This window comes from Triturus cristatus, chromosome 4_2 (assembly GCF_964204655.1).
Source record: "Triturus cristatus chromosome 4_2, aTriCri1.1, whole genome shotgun sequence".
Taxonomy (NCBI): Eukaryota; Metazoa; Chordata; class Amphibia; order Caudata; family Salamandridae; genus Triturus; species Triturus cristatus.
In genome coordinates, this window is record NC_140586.1 from 264,745,121 (window position 1) to 264,761,927 (window position 16,807).

Below are 16,807 nucleotides of genomic sequence, written 5' to 3' on the forward strand. Positions count from 1 at the left end.
ATATTTGGTATGTTCGTGGTTTCTGGAATTCCAGTTATGCGGACGTTATTTATCCGCGATCTCGCTTCGAGATCTTCGTTCCTTGCCCTTATCACTTCAAGCACTTTGTCCATTCAGAGGAGTTGTTCCTGTGCCTCTGTTTGACGGTCGTCGGAATCTGACACTCTGGTTTCTAGTGCATCGATTCTGTTTTGGTGCTTCTCAACCTTCTGCAAAATGCGATATGTTTGTGTCGCGAGCGAGTCCAGTTTGGAGTCTATCGCCTGCAGACTGACCTTCACCTCATGCAGCATGGCCTTGATGTCATCCTCTTGGTCAGAGTCCATCTGCGTTTCTGGCACTATTGTTGGTGGCGCCGATTCAGTGTCCTGTTGTCTGGTGGCGCGATTTTCAAAGCATATCTTGACCTGTTTATTATCCGTTTTCCCCATTTCGGTCTCCTTACTGTAATGCACTGCCCTAGAACTCCTGACTTTGTGCCCAAGTGCAGCCAACCCGCCCGAGCGGTGCCTGGATTATGTGGGTTGATCACTTTTATGCCAAGTCCCGTTGGTGCAGCTCCTTGTCATGCAACTATGAGTGCAGGCAGCACCGTTGATGTCTCCTGGGGTGGGGAGGGGGTACCCCACTGCCCCCACACAGCCCAAATGCACAAAGTTGTAACCTGCAGCCGAGCCTTCCTTCCTCCAGAGGCCTGCATGACCACAAAATGGCGGCCCTGGATCTCAGCGCGTAGTATCCGCGTGTACTGCCTTCCAAGAATCTGCCTCAGTGTGCACTGTCTATTGTGTGCAGGTTAGGTATTCGGCCCTGTCCAGCACATGCTGTCACCTCAGCAAGGTCTGCTATCCTCGGGATGCCACAATGTATTCCCAGCCTGACCCTTCACTTGCACACGGGGCCGCAGTGCGCAGCAGTCTCTCCGGTACCAAGGGGGTCGCAGCACCCCGTGGTCACAAGCACTCCGCTGCGGCTACCGTGGCTGGCTCCACCTGTCTCCCAAGCCACCTGCCGGTGGGGTCCTCCAGATGATTGCGGCTCCCCGCACAACTCCCCTGGATATCTTCGTTGGGGACTGCAGCTGCCAGTGCAGATCCGTGCGGGGTCCCACCCTCCGGCAAGCTCACACCGGTCTCTGTTGAGTCGTGGCCGCAGGTGCCTGCCGTTTTCTCACTGCAGCATGTTCTCCAGGCCGAGGAGGCCGCGGGACCGCAAAATCGGCCATCGCGGTGCCACTCCACGTCTCGCTGCTCCAACGGTCACGGCTCCTTGAGCACTTCTCCAGGCTTCTCTGGTTTTCTTCTTTGGGTACGGCAGCCGCCTCCGTAGAAATTGACGAGATCTCAGTTGGGATGTGCCCGGCGTCGGCGCAGCCCGCAGGTGACCCCAGTGAGATGCAGCCGCAGGCACCGCGTGGGTTGTCACTGTGGCGTGCTCCTCCTGGCCAGAGACAGGCCGCGAGATCACAAGGCCAGTTGTTGCAGCAATAAGCAGCACCTCACTGTTCCAAGCGCACCAGTGTGTGCCCCAGTAGGCGCACTCGATTTCCCTCTTTTTCAGCTGGAATTAGTAGTATAACGCCGGATCAATGTCAGATTATGTGCACGGCCCTAAGTGGCCATTTTGCAGGTCGGCTCAGCCACGCCCCCCTCCAGAGCCATGCTTACATGCAAGACTTACTGTCCCTACAGCACTCAAGTGATTGAGGACTCATTCTGCATTACTTTGTCAGCTTTCACCCAGATGAAAAGGGAGAAAGCTGTACTCAGATGTTTAATTCCTTTCCTGTACATTGCATGCTGCCTGGGTCCTCTTTTTCCTTTGAAGCAATCCCTCATTCTGAATTCTTGACACTATTGTGGAGCAGCCCCACGTTTGACATATCTTTGGCTACTTGTGCGTCAGAAATCACTGGACGATATGGACAACATTCTGCATTCAGAATACCTACTTGCTCACAGGATACGTGCCTCAATCCCTCAATGTCCACCATTAACCTGGTCACTGTTCTTTTCACCCATCTCAAGCCAGAGATGGACACTGCTACCACTCAACTGTTTGGGAGGTAATGCAGTGTCTCAGCATTTCAGTAAAAGAAAGGCCTAGAAAACTTTACCCATGCTTAGAGCAGTCTTTCACCTGCACACAATAGTCTCTAGGACCCTGAGACTGGTCCGATCTCTGCTGTGGGAGAGGTACAGCTTTTTGTGATCCACTTGGGCCTCTTCTGGCCACTCAGACAGTATCAGAAGCAATCCGTTGAGCACCTGAAGAGCATGGAGTCTTAAATGGCCTGTGTTAGACCTGGCACCTTGTCGTGGGTCTCCCTTCCATTTTTTGCTGTTGCCTCATGTGTTTTTGCTGGTTTTAGATGCTTTGGGCACGGTGCCACTGCTATTCAGTGCCACGGTACAAGTGCTCCCTATGGTAAATTGATGTATGGGTTAGCAATACCATGATTGGCTGGGTTGGTTTACTTGTCAGACCCTAGTACAGTGCACCAGGGGTGCCCAGGGCTGGTAAATCCAAATGCTGCTAGTGGGCTTGCAGCATTGGTTGTGCCACCCACAGAAGCAGCCTGTTAAAGTGTGTCTCAGGTCTGCCATTGCAGAGCCTGTGTGCAGTCTGGTGCTGCCATGCTAACTGGGCAAGTGCACTCACTTGCCAGTCCCTAAACATTCCCTTTTCTGCATATTAGTCACCCCTACGGTAGGCCTAAGGGCAGGGTGCATTGTAAGTATTAGGTAGGACATGCCCTGGTGTGTGTGGCATGTCCTAATAGTGAATTACAGCCATTTTTGTTTTTCACTATTGCAAGGCTACCTGTTCCCCATAGGCCAGAATGGGCAGTTTGATTATTACATCTTATAATCCTAACTGACTCAGGGAACTAGGTAGAAATTCGAGTTTAGTATGCCTGAACTCAGAATGATAAAATACATATTTGAGTGAAGTTGGTTTTAAAATACCACTTTTAGGAAGTAGGTATTTTCTTGTCTAACCATCCAAGCCTGCCTCTGCTAGGTTGTGTATTCCTTGTCTGGAGTTTGAGTGACAGGGGATGGGGGATTCCAAGAGACAGGGTGAGTCAGCACAGGGCTTAATAGAGAGATCTGCATGTAGATGGGTGGGAGGAGTTGCACCTGGGACCTAAATAGGGCTGTGCCTTCCCTCCACAATGCTGGCTCCACCTCCTGTGGTGCATCTGATGTCCCTGTCCTGCACTGTGACAGGAAAGAAGGAGGCATGTAAACAGAGTGCCACAGGACTGACCAGAACTGGTTTGGACTAGGCAAAGGCCTCTCTGCCTTCAGAGAACAAAGAGTAACTGTGTATAAAAAGGGGGACCCAGACCCCAGAACTTTAGATCACTTTTGGGAAACAAGAAGAAACCTTTGCTGAGGAGAGGAACCAGAAAGACTGAGGAGAGACTATCCCTAAGCTTGAGTGATTGGCCTGCAGTGTTAGCCTGACTGCGAAAGAGAGGAGAAAGGACCTTTGTGTGTACTTTATTCAACTTGTGAAGGATCTCCAAGGGCTTGAGAAAAGAGCTTGCCTCCTACTGAAGTCTCAGGGACAACAGACTTCACCAACCAGCTCCCCAAGAGTTCTTTGGAAGTGCCTGCAGTTGTGCTGGGCTTTCTGAGGGACTGCGTGTCGCAAGGAGCTGTAAGCGCGACTCACGAGCAAGAAGCGTGACTCCGAACTGCCGCTGTCGCTTCACAACGCGAAAGCGCCTCGCATCGCCGGAGAAGAGGATCGACGTTGCATCAGACGCCGCCGCATCACCGGGAAGCGTGTCGCAAGGCCTGCCGCTGATCAGAAGAATCATTGAGTCACCAGAGGGCCGCCGAAGCGCCTCGCATCGCCGGAGAAGAGGATCAACGTCGCATCAGATGCCGCCGCATCACCGGGAAGCATGTCGCAGGGCCTGTCATGGCTCAGTAGAATCGTTGAGTCACCGCAGGGCCGTCGCATCGTTGCCGAAGCGTCTTGCTTCACCGGAGAAGACGATCAACGTCACATCAGACACCGCTGCATCACCAGGAAGCATGTTGCAGGGCCTGTCGCGGCTCAGAAGTATCGTTGAGTGGCCGCACGGCCATCGGATGTGCTCGCATCGTGTCGCAGCAAGAAGATGCCATCTGTGTCGCATTGTACCGGATCTTCATCGCATCACGGCGTTGCGGGCCGCATCACCACGGAAGCGCAGTAAGAAACCAATGCATCACCTCCCCTTGCAGAGAAGAGCCGAAGCATCCCCTACGCATCAGTAGGGACCCGACGCATCACCGTTCTGGCGTGTAAGGAACCGACGCATCACCTTCCCTGCAACACTTTCGCTGTATAGCGTTACGCATCCTAAGGTACATTGAACTCAAAGTGTCGCATTTTAAGATCTAAAGAGAACTAAGCTAATTCTACCATTTTAAGTACAGTATTGTGGATTTTTGTTGTTTATGGTCTTGTGTTAAATCTATATAAAGAATACTTATTTTTACTATACAACTTGTTACTGTATGTGTTTACAAATGCTTTACACACTGCCTCTGAGATAAGCCTGTCGGCTCGTGCCAAGCTACCAAGGGGGTGAGCAGGGGTTATTTTAGGAGTGTACCCCTTACCCTGACTAGACCCAATGGCCCCTATTCGGACAAAGGTACCTACCTCTGCCAACTAGAGACCCCCAAATCTAACAGCCTGGGACATTGCCATTTGTCGGCCAGGCCACACACTATGCCATGTTTTTTTGCTGTACATGCCTTATTCCGGCAGCGTGAGCGAAAACACATTTATCTGCTAAACTTCGGACGAGGCACAGGCAAGGTATTTACAATTTTGCATATTTTCCCTAACTTCGCAAGTTTCACAAAGTGCAATGCTGGTGAAGCATAAAATTGAACATTTGGAAACCACTCAGCTTGCAAGTGCTGTTTAACCTACCCTTATCGGCGACTGTTTACCTACCACTGCTGAGGGCACAGTCTCTGCTTCGTTCCACTGTTGTCTCTTCCCCTACCCTTCCACTACTTAATGGAGCTTCAGTACTTGAGTTTTGCTACGGAATGGTTCCTGGCTGCAGCAGGATGTCCCGCCCTTTCAAGGCTACAGAGAATAGTCACCGGTGGCTGGCCTAGGGAGCTACAGTCCACCACCGAGTGATATCAGGAAACTTAGCTGGACTACTCAAAGGGTGTCTTGCCTCGCTCACCTCGGGGTCAGTGTAAATCTTCTCCCACCCCTGCCCAGCAGGCCCATGCCACAAGTGTCAACATTTGAGGGAGGCAGGGTTTTCCTTCTTTCACAGCGCTACTACCAGTGAAGAACAAGAAGGCAGAAGGGAGGGAAGAAACTGAAAAAGAAGGAACGAAAAACTGTGAGGAAGCCAGAGCAGGAGCTTAATGGTGGGAGGAATAGAAATAGTGTTTTATGGTGGGAAAAGTTGAGGCGAGCCTAACCTCAGTGCTCACTGACAGACCTGGCGGGCGCGTGGGCGGCGTCTTTATCAGCACATAATGAAAGGGGTGACAGCTCCAGCGAACGGAATGACAGGACAACAGCAGCCTTTTGTACGGACCACAATGAGCGGTGCACGTTTCGTCTGTGAGAACACCCCGGTACAAAACAGATTATAGGACATACGGAACTGTGGGTGGACGCTGCCCACCGCAGGATTGCCACAGGGCCTGCCCCTCTCGCCGCTATCTCCGAGAAACCGCGTGAGTCACCCCCTGCCAGGTCCTGAACCCTCTCCCGAGCAGGAGGATGAGGCGCCGCGAAGGAATGCGCCTTGAGTGACGCAGCGTACCTCAGCGCCCCTGACAATGTTGCCTTTCTTCCCTGTAGCATGTGATATCCGAGCGCGGTGTTTTGGGAAAGCAGCAGCTGAACCCAATACCAGCTAATCAGGTCTGTGGTAGGGAGAGCGGCGGGTGCCAAAGATATTAAGCCCTCTGCGGAGTGGCAGCCCTCCAGGTTTCAGGATCATGTCTTGGATGTTAGGAATGCTGCTCTCAGCGGTATGATTCCACTTGACCAATTACAAATAGTTTCTGCTGGATCTAGTTATGGCATATAGGTTTTTGTGTACCTTTAACTTTGTAGCAAGTGTTCCCGGCCCACAAATTGTGTGTGTGACCCCCTTCTTTTTGTGCCCTGGGGATCTTTGGCATTCCCGGAACAGCCACAGATGCTTGTGCGGCCCCTTCTATAAGATGGATTGAGTCCATGCTGAATGTAAGCCAGTATGATCTCTGGGGGCCTTTCTTGGGTGGGGGCACCGTCACATGCAAATGCGGAAACACTTTTCCTTTGTGCCCGCGCCGTATTACAGAGGTTAGATCAGAGGAAAGAGGCCAACAGCAGGCACACGGTCAACACTCGGGAGGGGTCATGGGAGTCCCAGGGAAGGTTGATGCCGCCAATCACTGCGCCGGCATGCAGTGGGGATAGGGGTCTTCTGCCCCCCTACTCAAAATGAGGTCAGATGTGTAGAAATTGGTGAAAGGCAGCTCCGCCTTTCGCTGATTTGCTCAGCTCAGTACTGGTGAACTATCAGGGTTTGCATCAGAACCGACGCAAGCACATTTTCTTCCATGACTGTCCCTGTCTGTGTCAAACACACAGAAACTGAAGATGTGCTACAATGCGCACATAGAAATTTCACTGGCTCGCCTCCAACGGCAAAAATGGTGGATTCAGATGATGATAAAAATACTAACTATAGTCAAAACACAACATAAAACACCAATGACCAGTTACAAGATGCATCTCGAGCCAACTGGAAATTTCACCACAGCAGGTCATAAAATGCCAAAGTCCATGCGCCATTAACTGCATCCTGTGGAAACCATTTATAACTGGTTGAGTAGATTTCTGCCCAAGACAGATTCCTTCAACTCAAGAAAGCATCCAAAGAAGGGAACTGTGGTCTTAAAAGCTCATTCATGCTGCTATTTTGTCAAGCAACTAGAAGTTTTCTCTTTAGTTCTTCTTAAAATATATGGGATTCTATTTTGAGATATTTAAATGGACCATAGCATTTTGTTGATAATCTCCTTTGAAATTAACCTATACAAAACACTCACCCGATGAAAAAATTAAATACTTAATAATTGTAGTATTAAGGTGTCCCCTTATAGAACATTGGTGGTCGTATGGGGTGTTATACAAGTTTTGCATGGTGCCCTATAGGTAACATATGGCACGTTATGACCTTATGTCAGTCAAAGAGGGAAGGCAGCAGTCCCTCACTCATCAAAGAGTGGGGTTGGATCTGTGACGAGGAGTCAGTGAGTGACACTTGGCCCTGGGCACTTCAGGGCTTAGAACTGAAGCACCCGGATTTGAGGCAACCAGTGACGCTCCCCCTTTATGACGAGGGGCAGGCCTTGTGGTGCTTTGCCAGGCTGAAGATGACACGCCCACAGGAGCTGTGACTTCTTCAGCCCGGCAAAGTTCCACTCAGGCTGCCAGGAGCCTGTGCATTTAGCGCATGCCTAGCTCCTGGCTGTTTGACCTGAAAATAAAGAGTGTCTGTCAGGCTGACCTTTCCTTAGCCTGACAGACATTGTTTATAGTGGCCAAAAGGTGACGGGGTGTGGCCCCTCAGACCATTAGGACAGGCACAGATGACTGTCGGTGACCAACCATCATTGTGGAGCTGGCGGTCACTGCTGCCCGGTGGTAGGAAGTCATACCGCCAAATTTACACATGGCTAGGATACCTACTGAGATCCCAATACTTGGGCTCTTTTATAGGGGGTAAGATAATAAGGTATAAATATATTTTTGAAAAAGTTGCAAAGTCTACATTCAACAAACAGAAGGTGTCACTCCGCGAGGTTGCATGATTATCTATTTGCACGAATCTCTTTGTCGCTAAGCACAAATAGGTGGGTTTACTTCAAAATGAGAGGCCCAAAAATATCTAGGTCTGAAAATTGGGGCGGGGCAAATACTTGGGCATATTAAAAAAGTGGGTTTTTTTCTACCTGCAAAGCTGAATGAGGGTTGCTCGTCTGGAGGAACAACATTGAAAGCCTACCACATTTCCTTTTAGGGTCACTGGGAAGGGCAGACAGTATTCTTATATTTAACTTAGAGACAATTGCATCAAGGTAAATACACAGCCATGACCCGAACCAATCATTCCAGGTCCAGCAGGTTATTCCCTGTTTTGGGAAGTTTAACTCATGCTCCTCATTAATACATGTAGAGTGCGCTTGAAAGCATCCCCTCCAGCAAGGAAGCTTGTCTGCAGCGCCTACCAAGTGGTCCAGGCGCTGTAGCAGGCTGGTGGCAATCACAGGTTCCACTGCAGGGAAACTTGCTTTGATGCACTGTCAGATAGTGCAGTTAACTGAATGCAATTATCATTAAGGTAATTGCAATTCCTCACTGCACAGAATGCGGAATTCTTATGCCGCATGGCATTCTACCCGCAGTTCATCGATTTTTTCAATTCAGGGGAAGGTGAATGCAAAGCCAGCAGAAACGTGCGGATTTGGCTGTAGATTCCCATAGACTCAGCTCACTGCAAATTAAAGTAAAAGGAGCACAGCCGCCCCTAGCTGCAAGAGGTACTAAGTCGCTGCAAGGGAGAAAGTCTAAGTTCATGGGTCACTTCAAAAGTGGCCCCGAACATGGGTATAATGTTGCTCAAGGACTTGGCTAAGCATGTTTTTAAATGGGAGAAGGGAAAACATCCCAGAGTTTGATATATTAAATAGATCAATGTGAGAAAATAAAAGGTAACAAGGTTTGTACACATTTCTTGGAGAGTGGATATACTCTCTGCATCACAAAGGCCCTTAGACTTTTTGGCTTCCCGGCTTATTCTAACAAATATTTAGTGTGTGTGCATTTACTGTACGACAAAAAGACCAATTTAAACGTGCGTTTTTTCGCATTTTGTTTTTCGATGCAGAGCCTCCCTCCCTGTCCCTCCTTTGGATCCCACTTGAAATGTGGAGCACACTTGAGCTATTTCAGAGTGAATGTATGCATTGTGATACATTGATAGAGCTCAACCGACTGTCAGTTTTGTTTACATACTATTTGTGAAAAGCTATTTTGGGGGATCGACCACATTATTATTTTTGAAGGTGGAATGGTAATTTGGCTTGAAAACGTTTGAAGCCCAGTAAGAAACAATTATTACATTTTGTGGATCCCAACCCAATAATGTTTCGCATAGGAGGGTCTGGGGCCTTGGCATGAAAGCATGTGAACCATAATTATGGGTTTCCAGAGTAGCGTGCTACTCGCCCAAAAAAATGATTCAACACCCCATCAGGGGTAACAAGCGCTATATAGATACAAACCTTTTTTCCCTCTTCTAGCCCTCCGCTATCCTTCTGAATCCAAATAAATGACTAACCTATCCACCACTCAAATTACTTTCATATTTCAATTTACTAATTCAACACTAATCCTTTACGGGTTCCGGAGTAGCGTGCTACTCGCCGAAAAAGCACTTTGACACCTCGTCAGGGGTAGTAAGCGCTATATAAATGCAATTACAATATAATACAATACAATGTAGACTTAGCCCGTGTTTGACAGTGTATCTAAGGTATGATGTCACTTTATTCCTTTAGGAAAAGGTATTCGAATCAAGGATATCTTGAAAGATGACGAAATCCTGACTGTCTATTTGCTGAAGGACCTGGGCCTCTCCGACTCTGTGGTGTTCCAGCTCATTAATTCGCGAGTGCGCACTGAACAGGTAAGCCCTGAAGTGGTTTGCACTTTGAGGGGCTAATTTACACGCCTCAAGCTCCGCCCGTGTGTCACTTTTTCCCATGTTAAAAGGGACGCACTGGCGGCACAAGGAGCTTGTAAATAAGCCGTGAATTGTTTTCTTTAAGCTGAACATGTTAGTCCTCATTTACTACATTGTAAACTCAGAGCAGCGCAGCAAGCCTTCCTGCTGAGCTGCCGTGCATCAAAATAAAAGGGCAGGAATGCGCCGTATCTACAAGACACGGCGCATTCCTGTGCTTCTCCCCTGCGCCGATGCACAAACAGCAGCTGTGCGCCAACACCGACAAACTTGCCTCATGTTAAAAGGGTGCCTGCGTTGCAGGGTTGATTGTTTTTGTGCAGGAAGGGACACCTTCCTGCACAAAAACAATCATTGATGGCATTTTTCTCTTTTTATTGCAGCACGCACAGAAAGAGGAAAATACGAGGGGAAATATTTCTCCTCATTGTGCCACTCCTACTCCTCCCCTGGAGAGGCATAGGATTCTGAGGCATTCCCAGGTTTACAAATCTGAGAATGTGTCGGGTTCCATGGATGTTGCATGGGAACACCCACAACAACACCCAAAGAAAGACTCCTTTCACGCAGAGTAACACGTGAAAGGGGCCCATAATTACAAGCCCATGAAAATCATGCAGGGTGACTTTACGTGGCTTTGTAAATATGGGCAAGCCCATTGCGCTGTCAGTGCGCCAAAAAAAGTGATGCACCGGCGGCGCAATTGCCTGTTAAATGATGCCAATACTCTTTTATTTGCACACAACTCGCAGCGCTTTCGGCACTGCATTAAGGAAGCCGCAGAAGATCGCCTACTTCTCGAGGCGCTCAGCTGTAATTATTAAAATAAGAGGGGCATGGCAGACAGCCTGGGGATAGAATACTTCTTTTCTATTGGCTGGTTAAGCAAGCTACCATTTCAGAGACAGGGATGGTGCAAGGATTAGGGCTTCACTATGAGTGGCTGAGAATTCCTGGGAACCATGTTACCAACCCCATCAGGAATTATGAGGTTCACAGATACACCACATAGCTGTTATGGTTCCCCCAGAGATGTGGGCTGTATCTTAAATCTAGTGGGGGAAGTGTGGGGAAAGAGTGAGGATTGGCAGGGGAACAGAACCAAGAATTACTGATTCCTGCTGTATGTCTTTGTTTCTCAGGGGATTTCCAGTGTTTAAGCTGGATTCTCCATTACTGCTGCATGCCTGGAGTTAACAGGACCGACATCATTAACTCCTCTCACACCAGGGCACACATGCTTAGGCTCTTTCTGGCAAAATAGCATTTTTCCTGTTGGTGCACTCTATATACAATGAAAAAGTCAGTGTTCGAGCACTCTTTAGCAATTTGCTGGCAGTACTGTGGGCCCATAACAGGTTTCCCATTAAATATGTGAGGAGATACCAGGGCTAAAGTTAACGATTCTACCTGGTATCTCCCCATCTGTTAATGAGGATCATGAGTTAAACTTCCCAAAGTGGGGATAACCTGCTGGACCTGGAATTACTGGGTCGTTTGACATAAGTTTTTCCCAGTCACAGGAGTTTTCTTCTGCCATTTATGCCTTGCTCAGAGGTGGTGGAAATTGGAAGTGCTGGGCTGATGTGGAGGGCTGGGGTACAGTGGTGGCTGGTAACATTTGAAAGTGGTGAGGAGTAAAAGGTAAGGAAGAGGTTTAAGTAGTGAGCAACCACTGCATTTTCGTTTGCTTTCCCCTTGTCCTAATTTTGAAAACTGGTGTAGGAAAGTACCTTGTTGGACATGGTTGCCCCCACCTTTTGCCTGTTGTTTGATGTGATTTCAACTGGCAGTGCACTGGGCTAAACAAAAAGCAAACCGGTGGTAGGGAAAATTCCGCGCTGGGAGGTGAAAATCGTAATAATAAATTCTTCTTCTTAATGCCACTGCTTCTGGTTTACCCTACAACGACCACCTCACCTTGTAAATGTGGGAAAACCCACCAAAGAAAAAATTCAATAATAGGTAATCCGATCACAGGCATATGAGTCAAAGCAATAATTAAAGTCCAGATATCAATCTTAGATTGATATCTGGACTTTAATTATTGCTTTGACTCATATGCCTGTGCTCGGATTACCTATTATCGAATTTGGCAGTGCACTGGGTTCCTGCTAACCAGGCTCCCAGTGCCAGATCTCTTTCCCAAAATCATGCAATTGTTTGCCCCAATTGGCAATACCTTTGGTACCCTCCGAAAGAACCTAGTAAATGGTACCATGGTATCTAGGGCTTTGAGGTACTAAAGAGGGTCCCTAGGGGCGGCAGCATGAATTGGGCCACCCTAAGGGACCCTGCACCGAGCTCATGCAAACTGTCATTGCAGACTGCATGTCTTGGTGTAGACGAAAGTTAAAACATGACATGGCACACAGCTTGTTTTCCATGCTTACCGACACTGCATGCAGTATAGGTAAATCTCAAAGAAACAGTTAGTTATAGATTCCTTACCTTAGAATGACCCCCAGGCGTCAGACTGGATCCGGAAAGTTTTTCGTCAGCAGCACGTTGGTCGACTCTGCGTTCGTCGTCGGTGTCGTGGTCGCCGGGATGACGTCGAGGAAGCTACATAGACGCCGCCATCGCGCGCTGATGTCAGTTCTTCCGTTTTCCGCGTCAGCAAGCGCAGAGCCGGAGAGAGCGGTACCTCCAGTCACTTTTTGACTGAATTTTTCTCGACTTTTGTTGACATAGTTTTTTTTGAGTCTATCGACTCCTGGTGCACGAGGGATGCCTGGCTTTAAGGCTTGCGGTTCCTGTAACCGACTGATGTCGGTGACGGATCCGCACCGTGTGTGCCTCTACTGCCTGGAGCGCGACCACGACCCCAAGTCGTGCTCCGACTGCCGCAACATGGCCCGAAGTCTTTGTGGGACTGGTCCCGAAAGCTACTCAAGGCCCGGCAGTCAGCTCCACGTCGCTCGAGGTCCCGGTCACGTAGAAGGTCAAGGGACCAGTGGCGGAGCCAACACCATTCTTCATCTAGAAAAAGTCGAAGAAGCATCGTTGCTCTTCGACTTCTCCCCGTCCGTCAGCCGACGTGGCGAGGGATGCGGTTGGTCCCCCTCCCGCGGCTCCGCTTGTGGAGCCCGTAGGGTCGGCTCTGGGTTCCCCCCTTCCCGGGAACAACCCCTGCCCAGCTTCGTCAGTTTTACTAAGCAATATGTGCCATATTTGGGCAGCCCGACTCTGCCGGCACGCCTTCGGGCCCTGCGGACTCGGCTGGGGGCCCTAGGCCGTCGGCGGCTTCGGCCTCGGCGCCGCAGGGTCCCCTTGGATCCAGGCTGGGTTCCGGATCCTTGTAATGCCTCCCCCGGGGCTGATTCCACTTGCACCATGTCCGCTACCGGCGTCGGCTGTGTCCCGAGCCGACGTCGATCCTGGCCTCCACCTCGAGGTAGACACGGAGTCGAACCGGCATCGACCGACACCGGATCCGACGCCGACGGATACTTTTGTGCCCCTGTTCTACCCTGGCTCTTTGAGACCAGATTGGCAGCCAGAGGAGGGTGAGGAGGACTGGGAGGGGTCTGGGGACCCTTTAACCGACCAGTTGGTGTATGAACAGGATTGGAGAGAGGAACTGGGGGAAGCCAGTGGTTTGAATACCTCACCAGACCGTGGCATGTTGTCTCCTCCTACCTTGGCTACGGAGAAGGGAGTGTTATACTCAGTGGTGTTGCGTAGGGTGGCCAAGGCTCTCCACCTCGAGCTACCTACAGTTGCAGTCAGGACTAACCTCCTGACAGAGGTGCTTCAGCCGGCAGCGAGCTCTTCGGAGCCCCTGCTGCCATTTAATGAAGCCCTCACTGTCATCCTTTTGGGCACCTGGTCCAGGCCCAACACAGGGGCTCCTGTGGACAGGATGACTGCCCCACGCTACTGCCCAGCAGTGGGCGACCCCCCATTCCTCTCCCAACACCCCACCCCTGAGAGCTCGGAAGTCCAAGCCACCACTTCCAAGGACGCATTCCCTACTGCTCCCTCGGACAGGGAATCCAAAAAGCTGGATCATCTTGGTAAGAACATGTTTTCTTCCTCCAGCTTGGGACTGCAGTCGGTAAACACTGCATGTCTATTGGGCCGTTACACCCAATCCATGTGGGACACGGTTGAGCAAGTGCTGCCTCAGTGCCCGAAGGAGGCCTGGGCCATACTCTCTCAGGCGGTTGCTGAAGGGAGAGACGCAGCGAAGTTTACCATCCGCTGTGGGTTGGATACCGCTGACTCACTGGACAGGACGATTTCCACATCAGTAGCCCTTCGACGCTATGCCTGGTTGAGGTCAACTGTTTTTTCCGGGGATGTCCAATCCACTCTTATGGACATGCCCTTTGATGGCCATCGTCTTTTCGACGACAAGGCAGACAACGCGCTGGAGCGCTTTAAGGACTCTCGGGCTACGGCCAGGTCCTTGGGCCTCTCCACCTCCCACCCTGCACAGTCTGACTTTTGTGGCTACGGAAGGGGTGCCCCCCACGTACTGCCCAGAGCCACAGGCTGGCGCAAGCTGTTCATACTCTGCGCGGCCGGGGACGTGGGATCCAGCACCATGGTTCTGGGGGCCAGCAGGTGGGCTAGTCCATTACAGTTCCCTCTGCAGCAGCCTCCAAACCCTCCCAGCCCGACCTCTCAGGGCCACCAAACCCCAGTGGGTGTCAGGATTCGCCATCACCTCCCCCACTGGCGCACCATCATTTCAGACAGGTGGGTTTTGCAGATAGTCCGAAGGGGCTACTCCCTCCCCTTCGATACTACCCCTCTATTCATGCCACCTTAGTACCATCACATGTCGGAGGATCATCTAGCACTTCTCCAACAGGAAGTTTCGGCACTCTTGGCCAAGAAGGACAAAGGCTTGCGTCCTTTCTTGGATCTCAGGAACGTCAACCGCTTCCTCAGGAAGCAGAAGTTCAAAATGTTGACGGTCACTCAGATCTTGTCTGCCCTCAACCCTGGAGACTGGATGTTAGCGTTGGACTTGCAGGACGCTTACTTTCACATCCCCGTCCTGCCGGCCCACCGGTGTTAGCTGCGGTTTACGGTAGGCCACGAGCACTTTCAGTTTACCGTGCTACCCTGTGGCCTTACCAGCGCCCCTCGGGTGTTCACCAAAGTGATAGTGGTGGTCGCAGCTCATCTGCGCAGATCAGGGGTCCCAGTCTTCTCCTATCTCAACGACTGGCTGTTGAAGGCGGGCTCGCCCCAGGCTGTCGTCTCCCACCTACAGACTACGGCCGACCCCCTGCATTCGCTGGGGTTAAAAAATCAACGTGCCAAAGTCACACCTGACCCCCTCTAAAAAGCTTCTGTTCATCGGAGCGGTTCTGGACACGACGCAGTTTTGGGTTTATCCTCCCGAACAGCGAGTCCGGGATATTCGGGCTATGATTCCGATCTTTCAGCCTCAATACCGGGTTTCGGTCATGATGACCCTCAGGCTGCTGGGTCTGATGGCCTCCTGCATCCTGTTGGTGGACCATGCCAGATGGCACTTGCAGGCTCTGCAGTGGGACCTGAAGTTCCATTGGGCACAACATCAGGGGAATATGTCTGATTGCGTCCAGATCTCGGAGGGCACTGCACACCAATTGAAGTTGTGGCTAATGAACCAGGATTGGGTCGACGGCAGATCCCTCTCCCTTCCTTAACCAGAGTTCACAGTGGTGACCGACGCCTCACTTCTGGGGTGGGGCAGCCACATGGGGAGGCGGAGATCAGGGGCCTCTAGTCTCCGGCGGAGTATGGGCTCCACATTAACCTTCTGGAGCTTTGGGCAATTTGTCTTGCACTCAAAGCATTCCTTCCCTCTGTCCGGGGAAGAGTAGTGCAGGTGTTCACAGACAACACCACTGCCATGTGTTACTTCAATAAAAAAGGCGGGGTGGGGTCGTGGACTCTATGTCAGGAGGCCCTCCACCTCTGGACATGGCCGGAGCATCAGGGCATATCCCTAGTGGTTCAACACCTGGCTGGTTCCCTGAACGCCAGGGCGGACAAACTCAGCCGCAGGTGCATGATGGATCACGAACGGCGTCTTCACTTGGAGGTGGTGTAAGGTCTATTTCAACAGTGGGGAGAGCCTTGCTTAGATCTATTCGCCACCGTAGAGAACATGCAATGTCAGCAGTTCTGCGCTTTGGAATTTCCAGGATGGCACTCGCTAAGCGACACGTTTCGTCGCGAGTGGAGCTGCGGTCTTCTATGTGCCTTTCTGCCTTTACCACTTCTGCCCAGAGTGCTGAAGAAGATCAAGCATGACCGGGCCCAAGTCATTCTTGTGGCTCCAGAATGGGCACAAAGAGTCGGGTATCCCGAGCTGCTCAACATGGCCATCGATCCTCCGATCCCACTGCCTCTTCGGGAGGATGTTCTTTCACAGCAGCAGGAGACGGTCCTCGACCCAATCCTGTCCAGCCTCCACCTCCTTGCGTGGAGATTGAGCAGTGGCAGTTGATGTCATTTGACCTGCCTCCCGAAGTCTGCTATGTTATCTTGGCAGCCAAGCGTCCCTCCACTAAGACAGTATACGCCTGCCGATGGAACAAATTTGTTGCATGGTGCACAGCAAAGGCTTTGGATCCCCTTTCCGCCACTCTTTCTGAGGTTCTCTTTTTCCTCCTTTCTTTGGCCCAGCAGGGCTCTGCTCTGGGCACTCTAAAGGGCTATGTCGCGGCCATTTCTGCCTTCCTTAGGCTCCCTGATCAGACTTCTCTTTTCAAGTCCCCTGTTGTAAATAGATTCCTTAATGGCATTACTCATCTTTTTCCTCCTGTTCCATTTGTAATGCCCCAGTGGGACTTGAACTTGGTTCTTACCTATCTTATGTGCACTCCCTTTGAGCCACTACATAACTGTCCTCTCAAGCTTCTCACTTTGAGAAGTGCCTTTCTGGTGGCCATCACCTCTGCACGCAGGGTGAGTGAGCTACAAGCTCTTTCTTTCAAGCCTCCCTTTCTGGCTGTCCATCGGACGAGGTTGTCCTACGAACTAGACCTTCCTTTCTTCCAAAGGTGGTTA

General features: G+C 50.7%; 1 protein-coding gene across 2 annotated transcripts in view; it reads left to right on the top strand.

Annotated features, from left to right (window-relative positions):
- The window catches only part of ABCA4 (ATP binding cassette subfamily A member 4), a 1,118,748-nt gene that overhangs the window by 204,653 nt on the left and 897,288 nt on the right, over positions 1 to 16,807 (top strand). For both annotated transcript variants that reach the window (XM_085601480.1, XM_085601481.1), the window contains exon 6: positions 9,603 to 9,730. In XM_085601480.1, coding sequence (XP_085457606.1) covers positions 9,603 to 9,730 — 128 coding nt within the window. The remainder of the gene's footprint in view (positions 1 to 9,602; positions 9,731 to 16,807) is intronic.